Source organism: Mauremys reevesii, linkage group 5 (genome assembly GCF_016161935.1).
Source record: "Mauremys reevesii isolate NIE-2019 linkage group 5, ASM1616193v1, whole genome shotgun sequence".
Classification (NCBI taxonomy): Eukaryota; Metazoa; Chordata; order Testudines; family Geoemydidae; genus Mauremys; species Mauremys reevesii.
Window position 1 is genome coordinate 1,699,500 of NC_052627.1, and position 21,124 is coordinate 1,720,623.

Consider the following 21,124-nt stretch of genomic DNA (forward strand, 5'->3'; position numbering starts at 1 on the left):
TGTATTTTAATTTTATGATGACAGTCCTACAATCTAATAGACTGCCACCTTCCTGTCTGAGGCTGGCCCAGGTAAATATCACAGGCTCTCTCCCCATCATGAGACAGCAGAGAGCTGCTCTATGCTGGCTGCTGCAAAATGTGTGTAAATAACACAGAACATACCTCCCTCTTCCAAAAACTAACAGGGAGAGCTAAGTTAGCATAACAGTTCAAAAGTAAGCTATTTAATTTCTCATCCATCTCCCTTCATGGTAAGACTCCACACCAAGCTGGGAATAATTTCTAACCATTTAATGAATGCACTGAAACAATAGTCAAATATTACTAGGAAAATAATTTAGTCTGGATCTGATATTGCTAAAGGAATAATAAAAGGCTTAATTTAAAACTGATAGGAGATTTCAAGTGTGCCTGTGGGATTTAGACGCATATGCCCCACTGAAAATCAGTGGGACTTGCGTTCCTCTGTCCTTTAGGTGCATCGTAACTCTTCCCCTTCAGTGACAGGCCTTACTGATATTGGATTTTTTAAAATAATTTCCTGTACTGAAGTATCATTGATGGAGCTCCACTGGTGGTAACACATCAAGAATGACTGTACACAGGTGGTTAGTCATTGTATTATCTAGAACTGCTCTGGGGAGGGTTACATGGCACTCTGGCTAACACACCAGTATATTATTTACACTAACACACCCACCATTGCTAGCACTGGGGGAGCTGCACAAGTGATAGCAGAAATAGTAAGAAAAAAATCCCAGACAACAGCTTTCCTGTCAAGATTATCAACGTGGTGCTGTACATCAGCACTATAAACATAGCAATAGTTTAAAGTACACTGCAGCAAGAGTCTACATTTTTGCACAAATACCTATAAATGTATTTCCACCACATACATCATGGAAATAAAAGTTCTGTATCATTTTAGCCTGATAATTTCCCATTCTTTTGCTGTTATGTCCTTATTAAAATGTGTAACACATCCTACATAGATGCCATTACAGATTTTCTAAAACATTCACTTTGTGTTTATGTGGAGCGTGTGTGTCTCCAAACATGATTTGGCTATGTTAAATCATGCTTAAGTAACCTAAGGTTCTTAGAAATAATGACTGTCATGATGACAGATCAGGACTATTCACTGGCTGTAATATATTAAGACTCCTCAAAGCATTTGACAAGGCTGCATTTCAAGGTCATAGAGATTACGGGCTAAAGCAGGAAGTAATAAAACAGGATGTCAAATAAGATGTGAAACAGAAAATTCATTTAAGAGCAGGACATAAAGGGCGGTCCAGACACAAACTTTTCATATTGTATAGAAATTCTATGCACAGGTTATCTTTTGGACCTCAGAGATACAGAAAGATTTCATTTAGGAGAGGCATTCAAATACATCTGCTCCCAAATGTATACATTACAGTAGAACTGGAGGCTTAGTAATCAATGGGAAACCATGCAACTAGATTCAAAAGGAGCTAGAGAGTTAGGATGACCGGCTTTGTAAGTAGCAAACAAAGTCCACTGTAAACAAAGATAATATGCTTAATCCAGGAGAGAGGGACTCAACCAAGGGATATGCGATAAACAGGACATCCAACATATTGATCAGGCAAAAGATATGAAGGTTACTATGAAAGAGTCATTGAAAAAATTCATCAAGTACAGAGCAGCACTACAAAAGACTGCAAAAGATACTACTTTACTGCTAGAGGACTAAGATTAATGTCAGGGGAAATCCAAAATGAAAAACTGTCCCTCCCTGGTACCTGTATCACAGGAGGGCTGTTTCCTTGCAGAGATTGTAGTGTATGAGAAACAGAGACAGTTCCAGACATCAAGCATCAAAATAATATGGAATGACGATGAAGATGTACTCATTGTCTTTGGAAGGACAACAGCATGAGATGAATTAACAAGTTTTCAAACTGATGAAAGAGACGAGTAAAGCTGATTTGCATTTTTAAAACCCTCACTAATGGAGGAAAATTGTAGAGATAACCTATAAGTAGGACTGTCAAACAGTGAAAAAAAATTAACTGCAATTAATCATGCTGCTAAATAATAGAATACCATTTATTTCAATATTTTTGGATGTTTTCTACATTTTCAAATATATTGATCTCAATTACAACACAGAATACAAAGTGCACAGTGCTCACCTTGTATTTATTTTTTTATTACAAATATTTGCACTGTAAAAAAAGAAATAGTATTTTTCAATTCCCTCATTACAATTACTGTAGTGCAATCTCTATCATGAAAGCTGAATTTAAAAATGTACAACTATGTACAAAAAAATAACTGCATTCAAAAATAAAACACTGTAAAACTTTAGAGCCTACAAGTCCACTCAGTCCTAAACATTCGTGCTTCAACCCCCATTCCAGAGGACATGATGGTGATGGGTTCTGCTTGATAACAATCAAAGGCAGTGCAGACTGATGCACATTCATTTCCATTATTTGAGTCAGATGCCACCAAGAGAAGGTTGATTTTCTTTATAGGTGGTTTGGGTTCTGTAGTTGCTCTTCTAAGACTTCCGAAAGCATGCTCCACGCCTCGTCCCCTCTCAGATTTTGGAAGGCACTTCAGATTCTTAAACCTTGGATGGAGTGCTGTAGCTATCTTTAGAAATCTCATATTGATACCTTCTTTGCATTTTGTCAAATCTGCAGTGAAAGTGTTCTTAAAACGAGCAACATATGCTGGGTCGGTATCCGAGACTGCTATAACATGAAATATATGGCAGAATGCAGGCAAAACAGAGCAGGAGACACACATTTCTCCCACAAGGAGTTCAGTCAGAAATTTAATTAACCTTTTTTTTTTTTTTTTTAAACGAGCAGCATCAGCATGGAAACGTTCTCTGGAATGGTGGCCGCAGCATGAAGGGGCATACGAATCTTTAGCATATCTGGCACATAAATATCTTGCAATGCCATGACACATTGCCATGATCTTGCAATGCCATGATACATTGCTACAAAAGTGCCATGTGAACGTTTATTCTCACTTTCAGGTGACACTGTAAATAAGAAGCGGGCAGCATTATCTCCCGTAAATGTAAACAAACTTGTTTGTCTTAGCAATTGGCTGAACAAGAAGTAGGACTAAGTGCACTTGTAGGCTCTAAAGTTTCAATTTTTTTTTGTTTTTGAGTGCAGTTATGTAACAAAAAATCCCTCTACATTTGTAAGTTGCACTTTCAGGACAGAAATTGCACTACAGTACTTGAATGAGGTAAACTGAAAAATACTATTTTATTTATCTTTTTTACAGTGAAAATATTTGAAACAAAAATAATATAAAGTGAGCACTGTACACTTCGCATTATGTGTTGAATCAAAATCAACATATTTGAAAATGTAGAAAAATATCCAAAAATATTTAATACATTTCAATTGGTATTCTATTGTTTAACAGTGTGATTAAAACTGCAATTAATCGCGATTCATTTTTAAAATTGAGATTAATTTTTTTGAGTTAATCAAATCAAGTGAGTTAACTGCAATTAATCGACAGCCTTACCTAGAAGATAAGGCTCTAAAGTAGAACTCTTCAGTGCAAGAGGAAGGTTTTTTAAACAGGAAAAATGAGTTTAAGCAGCACTTAGAGATTTGTTTCTAGAGGGACATGACTAAAAGAAACAATCCAAAATTAGATTAAGATAACCAAGGACAGCAGAAATATTTGGATAGAAAGGTTTTTCCTGGTTCTAGAAAGCCAATATTTCAATTTCTCTGATGAACACAAACTTCTATTAAATATAGGAAAAGCACACTTCTCCTAGGTAAGAAGAATAAGGGTAGCCAAGAAATATTACAATTCATGCTGAAGGGGAGACGAGGTATACATAATGTAAATGAAGATTAAAGAAAAACGGTCATATCTACAGGAACGGGGAAGCAAAGGACAACTCTTAACACTTCATACAATAGTCTGGAGATTTTTCATAACCAACACATTATGTTTAAAAAGTGTTTGTTCCCTGACTTACTGCTACAGCTTAATATGTCTTATTCCCCTTGCCTCACATTATATGTTTGTCCAAGAAGCTGTTCAGAAAAAGAATGAACAAGTACATTCAAATGCTATTCTCTTCCAAAAACTGACCATAAACATGGTAACTTCTTACAATACATTTTGCACATCCAGTGCTACTGCTGAGTTTAGTAACATACTTTTTTCCTACTATTTACTCTTTAGCCCTAGGCACCCAAAACAGCTAAGATTATAGTCTTGTTTGCAGTAGGAAACTATTTTCTGAAATTCTCTAGTGTAGACAAGGCCTGGGTAAAGTAGTTTCTCTTCCGCCTAGTCCATCAACGGCATTGTTTACTAAGTTCTAATCACTTTCACTTTAATAACTCTGTTCAATTCAACAGGCTTCCACAGGCATCATAGAATTGTAGGACTGGAAGGGACCTCGAGAGGTCATAGTCCTGTCCCCTGCACTCATGCCAAGAGTGAATATTATCTAGACCAGCGGTTCTCCACCGGGGATGTGTGTACCCATGGGGGTACACAGGTCTTCCATGGGGTCCATCAACTCATCAATATATTTGCCTAGTTTTACAACTGCCTACATTAAAAGTACTAGCGAAGTCAGTACAAACTACAATTTCATACAGACAATGACTTGTTTATACTGCTCTATATACTATATCAGTGTTTCTCAACCTGGGGGTGGCGATTCATTTTATAATTATATGGTAACAATGAGAAAGTAAGCAATTTGCCAGTAACAGTATGTTGTGATACTTTTGTATTTTTATGTCTGATTTTGTAAGCAAGTAGTTTTTAAGTGAGGTGAAACTTGGCATACGCAAGACAAATCTGCCTCCTGAAAGGGGTACAGTAGTCTGGGAAGGTTGAGAACCACTGATCCATACCATCCCTGACAAGTCTAACCTGATTTTAAAAATCTCCAATGATGGAGATTCCACAACTTCTTTAGGCAATTTATTCCACTGCTTAACCACCCTGACAGGAAGTTTTTCCTAATGTTCAACCTAAACATTAGGTTGCTGCAATTTAAGCCCATTGCTTCTTGTCCTATCCTCAGAGGTTAAGGAGAACAATTTTTCTTCCTCTTCCTTGTAAAAAAAACAACCCTTTAATGGGTTTATGAATGGGAAAGGACACGTGTAGCTCAAGGTCTAAAGGTGGAGGAGGCCTGGAATTACTTCAAGTCCAAGTTGCAGAAACTATCAGAAGCCTGCATCCCAAGAAAGGGGAAAAAAATCATAGGCAGGAGTTGTAGACGAAGCTGGATGAGCAAGCATCTCAGAGAGGTGATTAAGAAAAAGCAGAAAGCCTACAAGGAGTGGAAGATGGGCGGGAGTAGCAAGGAAAGCTACCTTATTGAGGTCAGAACATGTAGGGATAAAGTGAGAAAGGCCAAAAGCCATGTAGAGTTGGACCTTGCAAAGGGAATTAAAACCAATAGTAAAAGGTTCTGTAGCCATATAAATAGGAAGAAAACAAAGAAAGAAGAAGTGGGACCACTAAACACTGAGGATGGAGTGGAGGTTAAGGATAATCTAGGCATGGCCCAATATTTAAACAAATACTTTGCCTCAGCCTTTAATGAGGCTAATGAGGAGCTTAGGGATAATGGTAGGATGACAAATGGGAATGAGGATATGGAGGTAGATATTACCACATCCGAGGCAGAAGCCAAATTCGAACTTAATGGGACTAAATCAGGGGGCCCAGATCATCTTCATCCAAGAATATTAAAGGAACTGGCACATGACATTGCAAGCCCATTAGCAAGAATTTTTAATGAATCAGTAAACTCAGGGGTTGTACCATATGACTGGAGAATTGCTAACATAGTTCCTATTTTTAAGAAAGGGAAAAAAAAGTGATCTGAGTAACTATAGGCCTGGTAGTTTGACATCCGTAGTATGCAAGGGGTCTTGGAAAAATTTTTGAAGGAGAAAGTAGTTAAGGACAAAGAGGTCAATGGTAATTGGGACAAAATACAACATGGTTTTACAAAAGGTAGATCATGCCAAACCAACCTAATTTCCTTTTTTGAGAAGGTAACAGACTTTTTAGAAAAAGGAAACGCAGTGGATCTAATTTACCTTGATTTCAGTAAGGCATCTGATACGGTTCCACATGGGGAATTATTTGTTAAATTGGAAAAGATGGGGATCAATATGAAAATTGAAAGGTGGATAAGGAACTGGTTAAAGGGGAGACTACAACAGGTCATACTAAAAGGTGAACTCTCAGGCTGGAAGGAGGTTACTAGTGGAGTTCCTCAGGGATCGGCTTTGGGACCAATGTTATTTAATATTTTTATTACTGACCTTGGCACAAAAAGTGGGAATGTGCTAATAAAGTTTGCAGATGACATGAAGTTGGGAGGTATTGCTAACACAGAGAAGGACCAGGATATCATACAGGAAGATCTGGATGACCTTGTAAACTGGAGTAATAGTAATAGGATGAAAAGTGCAAGGTCATGCATTTAGGGATTAATAACAAGAATTTTGGTTATAAATTGGGGACACATCAGTTGGAAGTAACACAGAAGGAGAAGGACCTCGGAGTATTGGTTGATCACAGGATGACTATGAGCCGCCAATGTGATATGGCCCTTAAAAAAGCTAATGCGGTCTTGGGATGCATCAGGCGAGGTATTTCCAGTAAAGATAAGGAGGTGTTAGTACCGTTATACAAGGCACTGGTGAGACCTCATCTGGAATACTGTGTGCTGTTCTGGTCTCCCATGTTTAAGAAGGATGAATTCAAACTGGAACAGGTACAGAGAAGGGCTACTAGGATGATCCGAGGAATGGAAAACGTATCTTATGAAAGGAGACTCAAAGAGCTCGGCTTGTTTAACCTAACCAAAAGAAGGCTGAGGGGAGATATGATTGCTCTTTATAAATATATCAGAGGGATAAATATCAGGGAGGGAGAGGAATTATTTAAGCTTAGTACCAATGTGGACACAAGAACAAATGGATATAAACTGGACACTAAGAAGTTTAGACTTGTAATTAGATGAAGGTTTCTAACCATTAGAGGAGTGAAGTTCTGGAACAGCCTTCCAAGAGGAGGAGTGAGGGCAAAAGACATATCTGGCTTCAAGACTAAGCTTGATAAGTTTATGGAGGGGATGCTATGATGGGATAGCCTAATTCTGGCAATTAATTGATCTTTGATTATTAGCAGGTAAATATGCCCAATGGCCTGTGATGGGGTGGGATCTGAGTTACTACAGAGAATTCTTTCCTGGGTGCTGGCTGATGAGTCTTGCCCACATGCTCAGGGTTTAGCTGATCGCCATATTTGGGGTCAGGAAGGAATTTTCCTCCAGGGCAGATTGGCAGAGGCCCCGGAGGTTTTTCACCTTCCTCTGCAGCGTGGGGCATAGGTCACTTGCTGGAGGATTCTCTGCACCTTGAGGTCTTTAAACCACAATTTGAGGACTTCAATAACTCAGACATAGGTTAGGGGTTTGTTCCAGGAGTGGATGGGTGAGATTCTGTGGCCTGCATTGTGCAGGAGGTCAGACTAGATGATCATAATGGTCCCTTCTGACCTTAAAGACTATGAGTCTAATTTGTCCTGCAAAACCTTTATTGGTAATGATGCTCAAGATCAAAGGAGCAATCGTGACTCAGATCCCGGGACGAATTTTCAGAGCTGGCACTTAGGAAAAAAAATATTATTTTACTTGTAAACTGAGCAAACTTGATACCAGACTCAAATAACTATGATGCCATTTATTCCAACCCTGTCATTCTATGATTCAATCTTTTTCTGAGTAGAACCTCACTTTAAGGTACTAAAGCAGTGGTCTCCAACTTTTTTGATCGCGCACCCCTATCAGTAAAAATTTTTTGAGTGTGCACCTCCCTGCCGCTCGGACTCCCACTCGAACTGTTGAAGAAAAAAAAAAAGCTGCTCGGACTCCCGCCCGAACTGAAGATGAAGCGAAACAAAAAAAAGGCGCTTCTCTTGCCGCGCACTCCCAAGGATCCTCTTGCGCACCCCACTTTGGAGACCACTGCACTAGAGGACTCGTTTGTAGTTTCCTTTGTTATTTTTGTTTTTCACAGATGTTAAAAAGTCATTTTTAGAAAGTTAGGAAACAAGAGATGCAATCAAAATTTGCTTGAGTATTTATTGCATTCACTATAAATGAACATACAAGTGCACCATACATGAGGCTCACTCATTACCTGTTCTGTTTCAAAGATATCCCGCAGGTGTTCAAGCCCAAGACTTTTCAGGAACTGGCTGATATTCATGTCAAGACCAGTGACTATAACAAAAGAAACAGATCAATGTAGAAGATATCCAACATCCAGCATAATGTCGGCTTGTCCTCAGCTCTCTATGGTCCTCAGCCAAATAACCTACCTCAGACTGCACAAAAGCTCAGTAAAAACTGAATGTTAAACACACATGAAAAACCACCACTTAAAACAGAAAAATCTGATTTCAGTAAAACTGGACGGCAAGTTACACAGAAATACAGATGAAGATGAGTGCATTTTTGCTATACAATCTTTCATTTGCTGATGGACAGCATGTATTTCAAATATTAATCAAAGGATTAAAAAACTTTAACAACCCCCTCATCTCAGCCATCATGTTTCCCCAAATCAAAATTATACCCATTAGAATTTTTGTCCAGAAGCAACAGCGGAAATCCGTGCATTTAGTTAGTGACCCTTGCCTTTGGATTCTGAGCTAATCACGAATGAAAAGATAACTAAGAGGAACAGCCACCCGAAGAGCAGAGGCAGAAAACAGGAGAAATAGAGCAATTCACATTTCCTTTGAGATGAGAGTATTTTTATATTCAACATCTTCAGAATCAAGTAAGGCAGAATGCAATGCTAAGCACCTTCTTATTGTCTAGAAAGCAAAGGAGCCTTACCCAGCGGAAAAATTACCTTCTCCTTCTTTCCTTTCTGTTCCTGCTGCTCCATCCCCAGCATTTGATGCTCCTCCCACTGCTAGTTCTGCCAGAGGCCCTGTAAGGTTATCTATGCTGCTGGCAGCAGAGAGACAGGAGGGAGTAGATGCTGGTGAGATTAGAGAGGCACTAACTACAGTTGCCTGAGGTTTAAAACAGGTAGGCAAGGCTTCTGGAGGCATTGCATCTATCAGCAAAGCTCTGATATCATCAGCCTGAAAGACAGAAAGCACATTCACATAGGGCCTTGTTGTCATTAAAACCACCATCTATTCATTTATGAAGGAAGGAAAAAAATACATTCAGTGGATAACCTTATCCCCGGCCCTCATCAAAATAAAACTCCCAACAATCTCATAACATTGATTTAATCCTGTAATAGGTAATTCATTTTGAAGGAAAACTAAGAAAAATGCAAAAATTGCACGCACTTACAAGAACTTTTTAAGACCTGGTCTATTTTCTATTATCTATTAGAGAGTTAATTATTTTTTTCCTCATGGCAGGATGATTTTATAGATTTTAAGGCCGGAAAAGACCATTATAATAATTTCATCAGACCTGCATAGCAGATCAGACAATTCCACCATGTAATTCCGTCTTCAATCCTGTAACTGCTGGTTGAGCTACACTATTTTAGGGCTTGTCTAAACATTAGAGAGCTTGCAGTGGTGCTGCTGTAAGCTCTCTAATGCAGCCGCTCTAACCAACAGGAGAGAGCTCTCCAGACAGCATAACTACGCCAGCCCCCGAGAGCAGCGGTAGCTGTCGGCTGCAGAGTGCATCACGCCAACGCAGTGCTGCCCACGCTGGCAGTTGTCGGTGTAACCTATGTCGCTCGGCAGGGTGGTTTATTCACACCCCTGAGCACCATAAGTTATGCAAACACAGGCTGTAGTGTAGACATAGCCTTAGTTTGCAGCAATTGTCCACATGGAGCCTGTGGCTGCACACTAAAAGTTCACTAATGTGCTGTAATATACTCCCATTTCAAAGCAGCATAAATCAAAGCGCCCTACAAAATGTTTAGTGCACAGCAACGGGGTCCACACGGACACGCACTGCACAGCAGGCTAGCACACGCTAGCAGTCCCAAGTACAACCCTTCTGAGACCCCACAGGTACGCACTTGGGATGGCTAGCCCTTGTCACTGCTCACCACTGCTGCACAACTGTGGCTACACTACTATTTTTAGAGTGTTAGCTGGATACGAGTTAGTGTGAGTGTGTCTGCACGAGCTGGGAATCACACCAGTAGCTCCAAGTGTAGACATAGCCACAGTTTGCAGCAAGCTGGGGTGTAAGTCTATTCTGCACGAACTTGCTGTGCATTAAGTGTGTGTGGACCCTGCTGCTGTGCACTAAAAGTTCCTGGTTTGAAACAGGAAGAGATTAGAGCACGCTGGGGAACTTTTAGCTTGCTGCAAACTAAATGTTCCTTTAGATAAACCCATAGGAAGATGTCCAATCTTGATTATAAAGACTTCGAAAGACGAGGAAACTACCATTTCCTTTGGTAAGCTGTTCCAAAGGTTAATTTACCTCACTTTTACAAAAAGCGTGCACCTTATTTATTGTCTGAATTTGTCTAGCTTCAACTTGCAGCCATTGGATGTCATTATGTCCTTGTCTGCTAAACTGGGGAGGCCTCTACTATCAGAAATCGCTTCCCCATGTGGATACTTGTAGAGCATGGTCCAGTCACCTCTTGAGCTTCTCTTGGAGAAACTTAATTGAACATCTTAAGTCTCTCACTGTAAGTCAGGCTGTCCAGACCTCAAATACTTCTGTAGCTCTTTTCTGAACCCTCTCCAATTTTTCAACTTTTTTAAAAAATGTGGATAGTAACACTGGACACAATATCCAGTAATGGTCTCACTAACGCTGTGTACAAAGGTAAGAGCACCTCCTTCCTCTGACTTGATGCTCTCCTGTTTATAAATCCAAGCACTGCATTAGCCCTCTTAGCCATAAGATTGCAATGCGAACTGATGGTCTGCTGGCTTCCACAATGATCCCTAAAGTCCTTTTCAGAGTCACTGTTCACAGAATCATAGAATATCAGGGTTGGAAGGGACCTCAGTAGGTCATCTAGTCCAATCCCCTCTCAAAGCAGGACCAATTCCCAACTAAATCATCCCAGCCAGGGCTTTGTCAAGCCTGACCTTAAAAACCTCCAAGGAAGGAGATGCCATCACCTCTCTAGGTAACAAATTCCAGTGCTTCACCACCCTCCTAAGTGAAAGAGTTTTTCCTAATATCCAACCTAAAGCTTCCCTATTGAAACTTGAGACCATTACTCCTTGTTCTGTCATCTGCTGCCACTGAGAACAGTCTAGATCCATCCTCTTTGGAACCCCCTTTCAGGTAGTTGAAAGCAGCTATCAAATCGCCCCCTCATTCTTCTCTTCTGCAGACTAAACAATCCCAGTTCCCTCAGCCTCTCCTCATAAGTCACGTGCTCCAGCCCCCTAATCATTTTTGTTGCCCTCCGCTGGACTCTTTCCAATTTTTCCACATCCTTCTTGTAGTGTGGGGCCCAAAACTGGACACAGTACTCCAGATGAGGCCTCACCAATGTTGAATAGAGGGGAATGATCACGTCCCTCGATCTGCTGGCAATACCCCTACTTATATAGCCCAAAATGCCGTTAGCTTTCTTGGCAACAAGGGTACACTGTCAGCTCATATCCAGCTTCTCGTCCACTGTAACCCCTAGGTCCTTTTCTGCAGAACTGCTGCTTAGCCATTCGGTCCCTAGTCTGTAGCACTGCATGGGATTCTTCCATCCTAAGTGCAGGACTCTGCACTTGTCCTTGTTGAACCTCATCAGGTTTCTTTTGGCCCAATCCTCTAATTTGTCTAGGTCCCTCTGTATCCTATCCCTACCCTCCAGCGTATCTACCACTCCTCCCAGTTTAGTGTCATCTACAAACTTGCTGAGGGTGCAGTCCATGCCATCCTCCAGATCATTAATGAAGATATTGAACAAAACCGGCCCCAGGACCGACCCTTGGGGCACTCCGCTTGATACCGGCTGCCAACTAGACATGGAGCCATTGATCACTACCCATTGAGCCCAACTTTCTAGCCAGCTTTCTATCCACCTTATAGTCCATTCATCCAGCCCATACGTCTTTAACTTGCTGGCAAGAATACTGTGGGAGACCGTATTAAAAGCTTTGCTAAAGTCAAGGAATAACACATCCACTGCTTTCCCCTCATCCACAGACCCAGTTATCGCCTCATAGAAGGCAATGAGGTTAGTCAGGCATGACTTGCCCTTGGTGAATCCATGCTGACTGTTCCTGATCACTTTCCTCTCCTCTAAGTGCTTCAGAATTGATTCCTTGAGGACCTGCTCCATGATTTTTTCCAGGATTACTGGACAGCAACATGTGTGGAGGTGCAGGGGGAACATGTAAAGTGGATTTATTTGGGGAATGGTGTCTAGACCACTCCATGAGTCTGTTTTCTTCCCCAGACTAGCCTCCTCACCCCGACTGTGGCTCAAACTCTCCTACTCCCTCCCCCGTCTATTCCAAACTCCTCTATTAGACAGTTCTCTGTGTGCCACTCCCCACATAGCAACCATCAATAATGGGGTCACCTGGAATTTATAAACTCTGTGTGCCCTATAAGATATGTGGAAACTATTTTTAACTAATCCTGTCACTAACAAAACCCAACTAGACACGTATTCAAGAAGACCTACAGCTAACAACAAGTTTGGAGGTTCTGGGTCATTCTAGCCACATTGTTTTGGAGTTATGTTGTGCCATAAAAATGGCTGAATAATTATTTAAGAACTGAGAATACCTTTTCTGGAACACTCATACTTCTTCAAAGTCTCATCTATTTCCCTAAAAGGATTCAAGTAAATAAAGTGTGCGCTAACTAAAGCTCGCATCTGTAACATTTTAGGAGGATAGGTTCAGTTAGGGTAAAATTAAAGAGCTGGGAATGAAACTGGTACTTTAAACCTTAACTAAGAGATACTAGAATCTCATCCTACGTGTTGTGTATGGGCTTGCCACCAACAAAGGGGTTGTGCATGGACGTCAAGAAGTCCTGACCACCCTACTCTTCCCAAATCCCAGGCTGGAGATGGCTGAGGACCACTGGCACAGTGGAAGCACTGAGTGTCATTTAATACATAAAGCCAATTCTTTATAACAGTTTCTGATGCCGTGCAATATGAACTTACCGTTGCCAGGTCTAAAGGTGTTTGACCCTCTTGGTTCTTCATGGTTGGATCTGCTCCATGAGCTAGTAGCAGAGCACACAGCTGTGTTCTTCCTTTTTGTGCTGCTTCATGCAACGGTGTGAATGCCCATTTATCCGTTGCATTTACACACGTGCTGTATTTAATCAAGAGCGCTGCTATATCCACATGCTGAAAAAAACCCCAATACTTTTATTATTAAAATATAGAGTAGCTGCTACAGGGTACAGTAATGTAGAAGCCATACAATGCAATATTGTTAAGCCACATCTCCATTTCTTTTATGTAGAGATAATATGGATATTCAGAGATCCTCTTCATTTCCCCTCCCTTTTTTTACACCCACTTCTACCACTCACCTGCCTATGTCACAACAATTTTTCCTCCAGTCAGACTGAAAATTGTTCCCATCAGCTATGGGAATATGAACAATGATGGACACATTCTTTCCTCTTCCTGAGCTCAGCTTTGTTATTTGAAAGCTGCATAAGGCAGCACAAGGCCATATTTTGTTTACTGAATAAATGAAATTTCTCTAAATATGAAAGTGCTAAGGAAACCCCGACTTCCCAATTCACTCAAGGGAATCAGATGTGCGAGTTGTTTTGGGCGGCATTTAACCATGTGGTTTAGCTATACTGTATATAAGCTATTAAGCAGTTCAGCTCCAGAATAATGAGATTAGGTGATTTTCTTTGGTTGATGTTACAGAAAGAGATAGTTATGTGGAGTTTTAGATTTGCATTATCTTATTCTAAGAAGAATTCTTTATACTTTCAGACCCTGATCCAGCACATACTTACAAATGTACTTTACTGTGTGTGACATCCAGTGTGTAAGTGTTTATAGGACTGGAACTTTGCTGAGGAAAGTAAGTGTGTTTACTCCTGAACTGTTCTTTTTATTTCTGGAGCTCAGATACCACTATGAAGTCCCTGGGAGCAGGAAGAACATTCCAGATACTGACAAGCAGAACAAGTACCATGTTTCTTCAGATTGCTATAGCTAATATGGCCTGACGTAGATTTTAAATATGTATAAACAGGGATAAAGGAACACGTTTCATACGCTGTTTGTGTTTTGCTTAGCAGTTCATTGACTTACACCCAATGTTAGAAAGCAAATGGTTAAAGATCTACAGAATACCAATATTATTTTCTGTGTTCAAACTATTGTCGTTTATATAATGCCAGTTATTGCATCTTAGTTACTTTGGGCCACATTTTAAGAAGTGCTCCCATTTGGGCATCTAAATAAGTGGTCGGATTCAGTTCCAGCTGCTGGGTGATGAACCCTTTTGAAAACCTGGCCCTTGGGCATTTACTTCATTATTTGGTACAATGAGCTACAAAACATACTTTTAACCAAAATTATGCTGGTACAGCTTCCCTCCGCTGCATTTATTCCCATAGGCTACAGATGTGGCACTTTAACAGATATGTAATTTGCTTTTGTACCCCACCCTTACAACTATAAACCATTTAAAATCATCATCCAAATTAAAAAGGAAGAAAAGGAAACAAAATTATAAGGAAAAATGACTCCCTGTATCACCTTCCTATGAGTGTTGTTACTATCATTGCATAAAGGCCACAGCAGGACACTCAGCTAGAGAAATAGCAGATTGAAGTATGAAAATACACCTGAATCATAGAATCATAGACTCTCAGGGTTGGAAGGGACCTCAGGAGGTATCTAGTCCAACCCCCTGCTCAAAGCAGGACCAATTCCCAACTAAATCATCCCGGCCAGGGCTTTGTCAAGCCTGACCTTAAAAACCTCTGAGGAAGGAGATTCCACCACCGCCCTAGGTAATCCATTCCAGTGCTTCACCACCCTCCTAGTGAAAAAGTTTTTCCTAATATCCAACCTAAACCTCCCCCACTGCAACTTGAGACCATTACTCCTTGTTCTGTCATCAGGTACCACTGAGAACAGTCTAGATCCATCCTCTTTGGAACCCCCTTTCAGGTAACTGAAAGCAGCTATCAAATCCCTCCTCATTCTTCTCTTCTGCAGACTAAACAATCCCAGTTCCCTCAGCCTGTCCTCATAAGTCATGTGCTCCAGCCCCCAAATCATTTTTGTTGCCCTCTGCTGGACTCTTTCCAGTTTTTCCACATCCTTCTTGTAGTGTGGGGCCCAAAACTGGACACAGTACTCCAGATGAGGCCTCACCAGTGCTGAATAGAGGGGAATGATCACGTCCCTCAATCTGCTGGCAATGCCCCTACTTATACAGCCTAAAATGCAGTTAGCCTTCTTGCAACAAGGGCACACTGTTGACTCATATCCAGCTTCTCATCCACTGTAACCCCTAGGTCCTTTTCTGCAGAACTGCTTCCTAGCCATTCGGTCTCTAGTCTGTAACAGTGAATGGGATTCTTCCGGCCTAAGTGCAGGACTCTGCACTTGTCCTTATTGAACCTCATCAGGTTTCTTTTGGCCCTTAAAAAATATTCAAATGATGTTAACAACGTCAAATGATCCCTAACAAAAGGAAGAATCAGATTAGAGGCTTGTATTCCATTGTTAATCCTTCCCATCATACTCACATATTGCAACATATCTGGTACAGTATCTGAAATAACCACTGACAAACAGCATCACAACAGCACAATTAAATATATGCAATTTGTTAACTTGCATTTTGGTATAAAAGTCAAAACAATTTTGGACTCAATTACCGCATTCAAGCCATTTCCCCTTTGATCTCCTGTGCAGTTATTTTTGTCAGTGTTCTAGTTGCTGAAATTGCATTTACAGTAATGGGAGGAAGTAGAGGAAAACACAACTGGAATAGGCAAACAAATCTGGCATTAACTTAGTGTCATGTATGTAGTCTTTCATCTACCTGGGATTCTGTCAAGAACAGACTTCTCGCAATTGTTTGTATTAGATTTCCTTCTGAACTCACCCGCAAGGTAAAGTGGCTTGCAGTGTTTTAGGAAAAGGTCCATCTTACATCTGTGCAGATATTGCACATAAAGATGCTTGAGTCTCTGTATGTTAATGCTGCTTTGTGAGGGTGGGAAGGAAGGGAGATCACTAACAGACTGCTCGTCTTAATAATGCTGCTCGACAATGAACTTGTGCTTGATCCACAGACACTGCTCTCTCTTCCTTTCCACTCAAACTCTTAATCACCATCTGAATCTTTGCCTATTTCTACAACTGCTGGAGAGATTTCTTTGGTTAAAAACAAGAGGTGCCAAACATTATGCCAACTTGCTACAAATGTTTTGGTTGTCATAATAAAAGACGGTTACTCACCTTTGTAACTGTTGTTCTTCGAGATGTGTTGCTCATATCCATTCCAATTAGGTGTGCACGATCGGAGAATTTTTACCCGAGCAAGAGCCGGTGGGTCAGCTGTGGAGCCCCCTGAAGTGGTGCCTTAATGGCACTGGATATATACCCCAACTGACCCAGCGCCCCCTCAGTTCCTTCTTGCTGGCTACTCTGACAGAGGGGAAGGAGGGCGGGTTTGGAATGGATATGAGCAACACATCTCGAAGAACAACAGTTACAAAGGTGAGTAACCGTCTTTTCTTCTTCGAGTGCTTGCTCATATTGATTCCAATTAGGTGACTCCCAAGCCTTACCTAGGTGGTGGGGTCGGAGTGAGACATTGCTGAGTGCAGAATCGCTGAACCAAATGCAGCATCGTCACTAGGCTCCTGAACTAATGCGTAGTGAGCGGCAAAGGCATGTACTGATGACCAAGCGGCAGCTCTACAGATCTCTTGTATTGGAACCTGGGCCAGGAAAACGGCTGATGAGGCTTGAGCCCTCATGGAGTGGGCGGTGAGGCGCGGGGCTGAGACACTGGCCAAGTCGTGGCAAGCACGGATACAGGCCGTGATCCATGAGGAGATGCGTTTCATCCGGTCAGCCACTGCAACGAAATGTTGGGTCGTTTTCCTGAATGGCTTCATACGCTCAATATAGAAGGCGAGATCCCCACGAACGTCAAGGGAATACATACGTAGCGTAGCAAAGAGTCTTGTGGCACCTTATAGACTAACAGACGTTTTGGAGCATGAGCTTTCGTGGGTGAATACCCACTTCGTCGGCTACGTAGCGTACGGCTTCGGATAAAAGACCGGGAGGAAAATGTCCTGGTTCACATGAAAAGCTGATACCACATTGGGGAGAAAGGCAGGGTGGGGGCGAAGCTGCACCTTGCCTTTGTGCAAAACTGTATATGGCGGCTCCGACGTGAGGGCTCTGCTCTCAGATACACATTTCGCTGAAGTGATGGCTAAAAGGAAGGCTATCTTCCAAGATAGGTAGAAAAGTGAGCAGGTGGCTATTGGCTCGAACGGGGCCCCCGTGAGTCTGAAAAGGACCAGGTTAAGGTCCCACGCTGGAACCGGTTGTCGCACTTGTGGGTAGAGGCAATCTAAACCCTTCAGAAATCTAATGACCATTGGGTTGGAGAAGACAGAGGAAGCATGCTCTCCTGGATGGAAAGCCGAGATGGCTGCCAGGTGCACCCTGACAGATGATATCGCCAGGCCCTGCTGCTTTAAGGATAGGAGATAGTCTAGGATGAGAGGTATCGACGCCTGCAAAAGGGGCGTGGCGCGCTGCTCACACCAACAGGAGAATCGCTTCCATTTAGCCAGGTACATGACTCGAGTGGAGGGTTTCCTGCTGCCTAACAGAATCTATTGTGAGCAGAGTAACTCTGACCAAGTTAGCCATGCAGCATCCATGCTGTAAGGTGGCGCGATTGCAGGTCGGGATGACAGAGGCGCCCGTGGTCTTGCGAGATCAGGTTTGGCCACAGCGGGAGTGTGATCGGAGGCTCTACCGATAACTCCAGGAGCGTGGTGTACCAGTGCTGCCTGGGCCGACCAGAATCATATGTGCCTTGTCCCTGCGTAACTTGAGCAGAACCGTGTGGACTAGCGGGAATGGAGGGAAGGCGTAGAACAGCTGGTCTTTCCATGGAAGTAGGAAAGTGTCTGGTAGGGAACCCGGAGAACATCCCTGGAGAGAACAGAACACTTGGCACTTCCGATTGTTGTGCGAGGCGAATAAGTCGACCTGGGGAAACCCCCACCTCAGGAAGATGGAGTGGATGACGTCTGGGCAAATCGACCACTCATGAGGCTGGAAGGACCTGTTGAGGCGGTCTGCCAGCGTGTTCTGGACCCCTGGGAGAAATTATGCCACAAGATATGTCGAGTGGACTATGCAGAACTCCCACAGGCGAATGGCCTCGTGGCATAGGGGAGACGACTGGGATCCCCCTTGTTTGTTGATGTAGAACATGGCTGTGGTGTTGTCTGTGAGGACTGCCACACAACGGCCACGTAGGTGCCCGCGAAATGCCTGACACACTAGGTGTACTGCCATCAGCTCTCGTACACTGATGTGCAGAGTAGGTTTGGATGTGGTCCAAAGGCCCTGCGTTTGGAGTTTCCTGTGACTAGGTACAAGGAGGGTTGCGGGGTGTGAAATGGTACCCCTTCGCACATTAACGTGGGGTCCAACCATCAACGGAGGGAGGTCAAAACTGATTCTGGGACAGTGACCACCATGCTCAGGCTGTCTCGACCTGGTCAATATACTGTTGATAACCAGGCCTGAAGCGGGCGAAGCTGAAGTCTGGCATGCCTGGTTACGTAAGTGCACGAAGCCATGTGCCCCAGAAGGCTGAGACATGTCTTTACCGTGGAAGTTGGGAAGTTCTGAAGACTGCGGATGATGTTTGCCATTGACTGAAAGCGTGTGCCTGCTAGGGGGGCTCGGGCGAGTCTGGAGTCTAAGACTGCCCCGATAAACTCTATTCTCTGGGTTGGTTCCAGAGTTGACTTTTCATTGTTGAGCAGGAGACCCAGCTGGCGGAACGTGCTTAGGGTGAGTTGAACGTGGGATTGTACTTGGTCCCTGGTGTGGCCCCGAATGAGCCAGTCGTCGAGATACGGAAACATTTGGAATCGTTGTCGATGAAGGTAGGCTGCCACGACGGCCATACACTCGGTGAACACCCTGGGAGCCATGGACAGGCCGAAGGGAAGGACAGCAGATTGGTAGTGTTCGTGATTGACCACAAAGCGAAGGAAGCGTCTGTGTGCTGGGTAAATCGCTATGTGGAAATATGCGTCCTTCATGTCGAGGGTGGCGTACCAATCTCCAGGGAAGGAATAATGGTCCCCAGTGAAACCAGGCAGAACTTCAACTTTACCACCAGTATGTTGAGTCTGAGCAGATCTAGGATGGGTCGAAGCCCACCCTTTGCCTTGGGAATTAGGAAGTAGCGGGAATAAAAACCCCTGCCCCTTAGATCCCTTGGAACCTCCTCAATCACTCCCATGGACAGGAGCATTTGTACCTCCTGTATAAGGAGTTGCTCGTGAGAGGGGTCCCTGAAGAGGGACAGAGAGGGAGGATTGCAGGGAGGGGAGAAAGGAAACTGGAGAGAATATCCCTTTTCCACTGTGAGAAGAACCCATGGGTCTGAAGTTATACGGGACCACACATGGTGGAAATGGGAGAGACGATCTTGACATGGAGGGGAAGGATCCCGGATGGTGACTGTTACGCCGTCCTCGGGCACACCTTCAAAAGTTTTGCCTGGGCCCTGTCGATGGTTTAGGAGGGCTTTGGTTCTGACTGGGTTGGTGGCCGGTGGATTTCCTTCTACCACCTTGTCAGCGTCTTCTATAAAAATCCTGCCTTGGTTGGGGGCAGGAGGGGGTAGAACCATTGAGGCTGTGACTTAAAGGGCTTGCATGGGGTAACCGGGGTGTGCATTCCCAGGGAGCGCATGATAGCCCTGGAATCTTTCAGGCTCTGTAGTCTAGAGTCAGTTTTGTCTGAGAACAGGCCCTGCCCATCAAATGGCAGGTCCTGCAGGGTCTGTTGTAGCTCTGGTGGTAGGCCAGATACCTGCAGCCAGGAGATGCGTCGCATGGCTATGCCCGATGCCAGAGTCTGCCGCATCTAAGGAGGCCCGTAAGGAGGTCCTAGCCACCTTTTTGTCCTCTTCCATTAAGGCCCCAAACTCACCCCTGGACTCCAACAGAATCAACTCCTTAAATTTCACCATGGAGCTCCACGAGTTATAGTCATCACGGCTCAGGAGCGCTTGTTGTTTTGCGACCCTGAGCTGAAGATCCCCCGCTTAATAAATCTTGCGCCCTAACAAATCGAGATGCCTGGTGTCTTTTGATTTGGGTGCTGGAGCTTGTTGACCATGCCATTCCCTTTCGTTCACTGAGGACACCACTAGTGAACACGGCTGAGGGTGAGTATAAAGGTACTCGTACTCCTTGGAGGGGACAAAGTATTTCCTCTCCGTTCCTCTGGCCATCGGTGGGATAGAGGCAGGGGTCTGCCAGATTGTCTTGGTGTTGGTCTCGATGGTGCGGATGATGGGCAATGCTACTCGGCACGGGGCCTCCGCTGAAAAGATGACCACCACTGGGTCCTCCAACTCCACTACCTCCTCCACTTGGAGGTCCATATTACGTGCCACCCTATGTAAAAGGTCTTGGTGGGCACGAAGGTCGTTGTCCCCGCCAGTGCCTCGTCTGGAAAGAATGAAGATGCCGCCACGGGGGCCAGGGGATCCTGTGGCAGATTGTGTTGCGAGGGGTCCTGTTGCCCAGGATCCACTACACTGGGGTGTGGGGCCTGCGCTGGGGTGGGTGCAGATGCTTCCATACCCCCCGGAGGAGGATGACTTATGGTGGCTTCTGGTACCCGGGGTTCAGAATGGGCTGACTGGGAGGCTACAGATAGAACCCCTTGGGCTTGGTGGTACGCTCACGGGGTCCAGAAGGACCATGGTGCAGGCTCCTGATTAGAGTCTTGGCCTTCGTCTTGCCATTGACCCACATTACCCTCGCCCTGGCTTGGAGTGGGGTCAGCTGAGCGCGAGGCGCCCTTGGACTGTGATGACCGTGAGGCGGAGCGCGAGGGCCAAGG

At 43.6% G+C, this 21,124-nt stretch overlaps 1 protein-coding gene across 2 annotated transcripts in view; it reads right to left on the reverse strand.

The window, feature by feature from the left end:
* The window catches only part of TNKS (tankyrase), a 332,035-nt gene that overhangs the window by 34,624 nt on the left and 276,287 nt on the right, over positions 1 to 21,124 (reverse strand). For both annotated transcript variants that reach the window (XM_039540122.1, XM_039540123.1), the window contains exons 18-20: positions 13,163 to 13,351; positions 8,933 to 9,170; positions 8,213 to 8,295 (exon numbers count right to left, since the gene is read on the reverse strand). In XM_039540122.1, the coding sequence (XP_039396056.1) occupies positions 8,213 to 8,295; positions 8,933 to 9,170; positions 13,163 to 13,351 (510 nt within the window). The remainder of the gene's footprint in view (positions 1 to 8,212; positions 8,296 to 8,932; positions 9,171 to 13,162; positions 13,352 to 21,124) is intronic.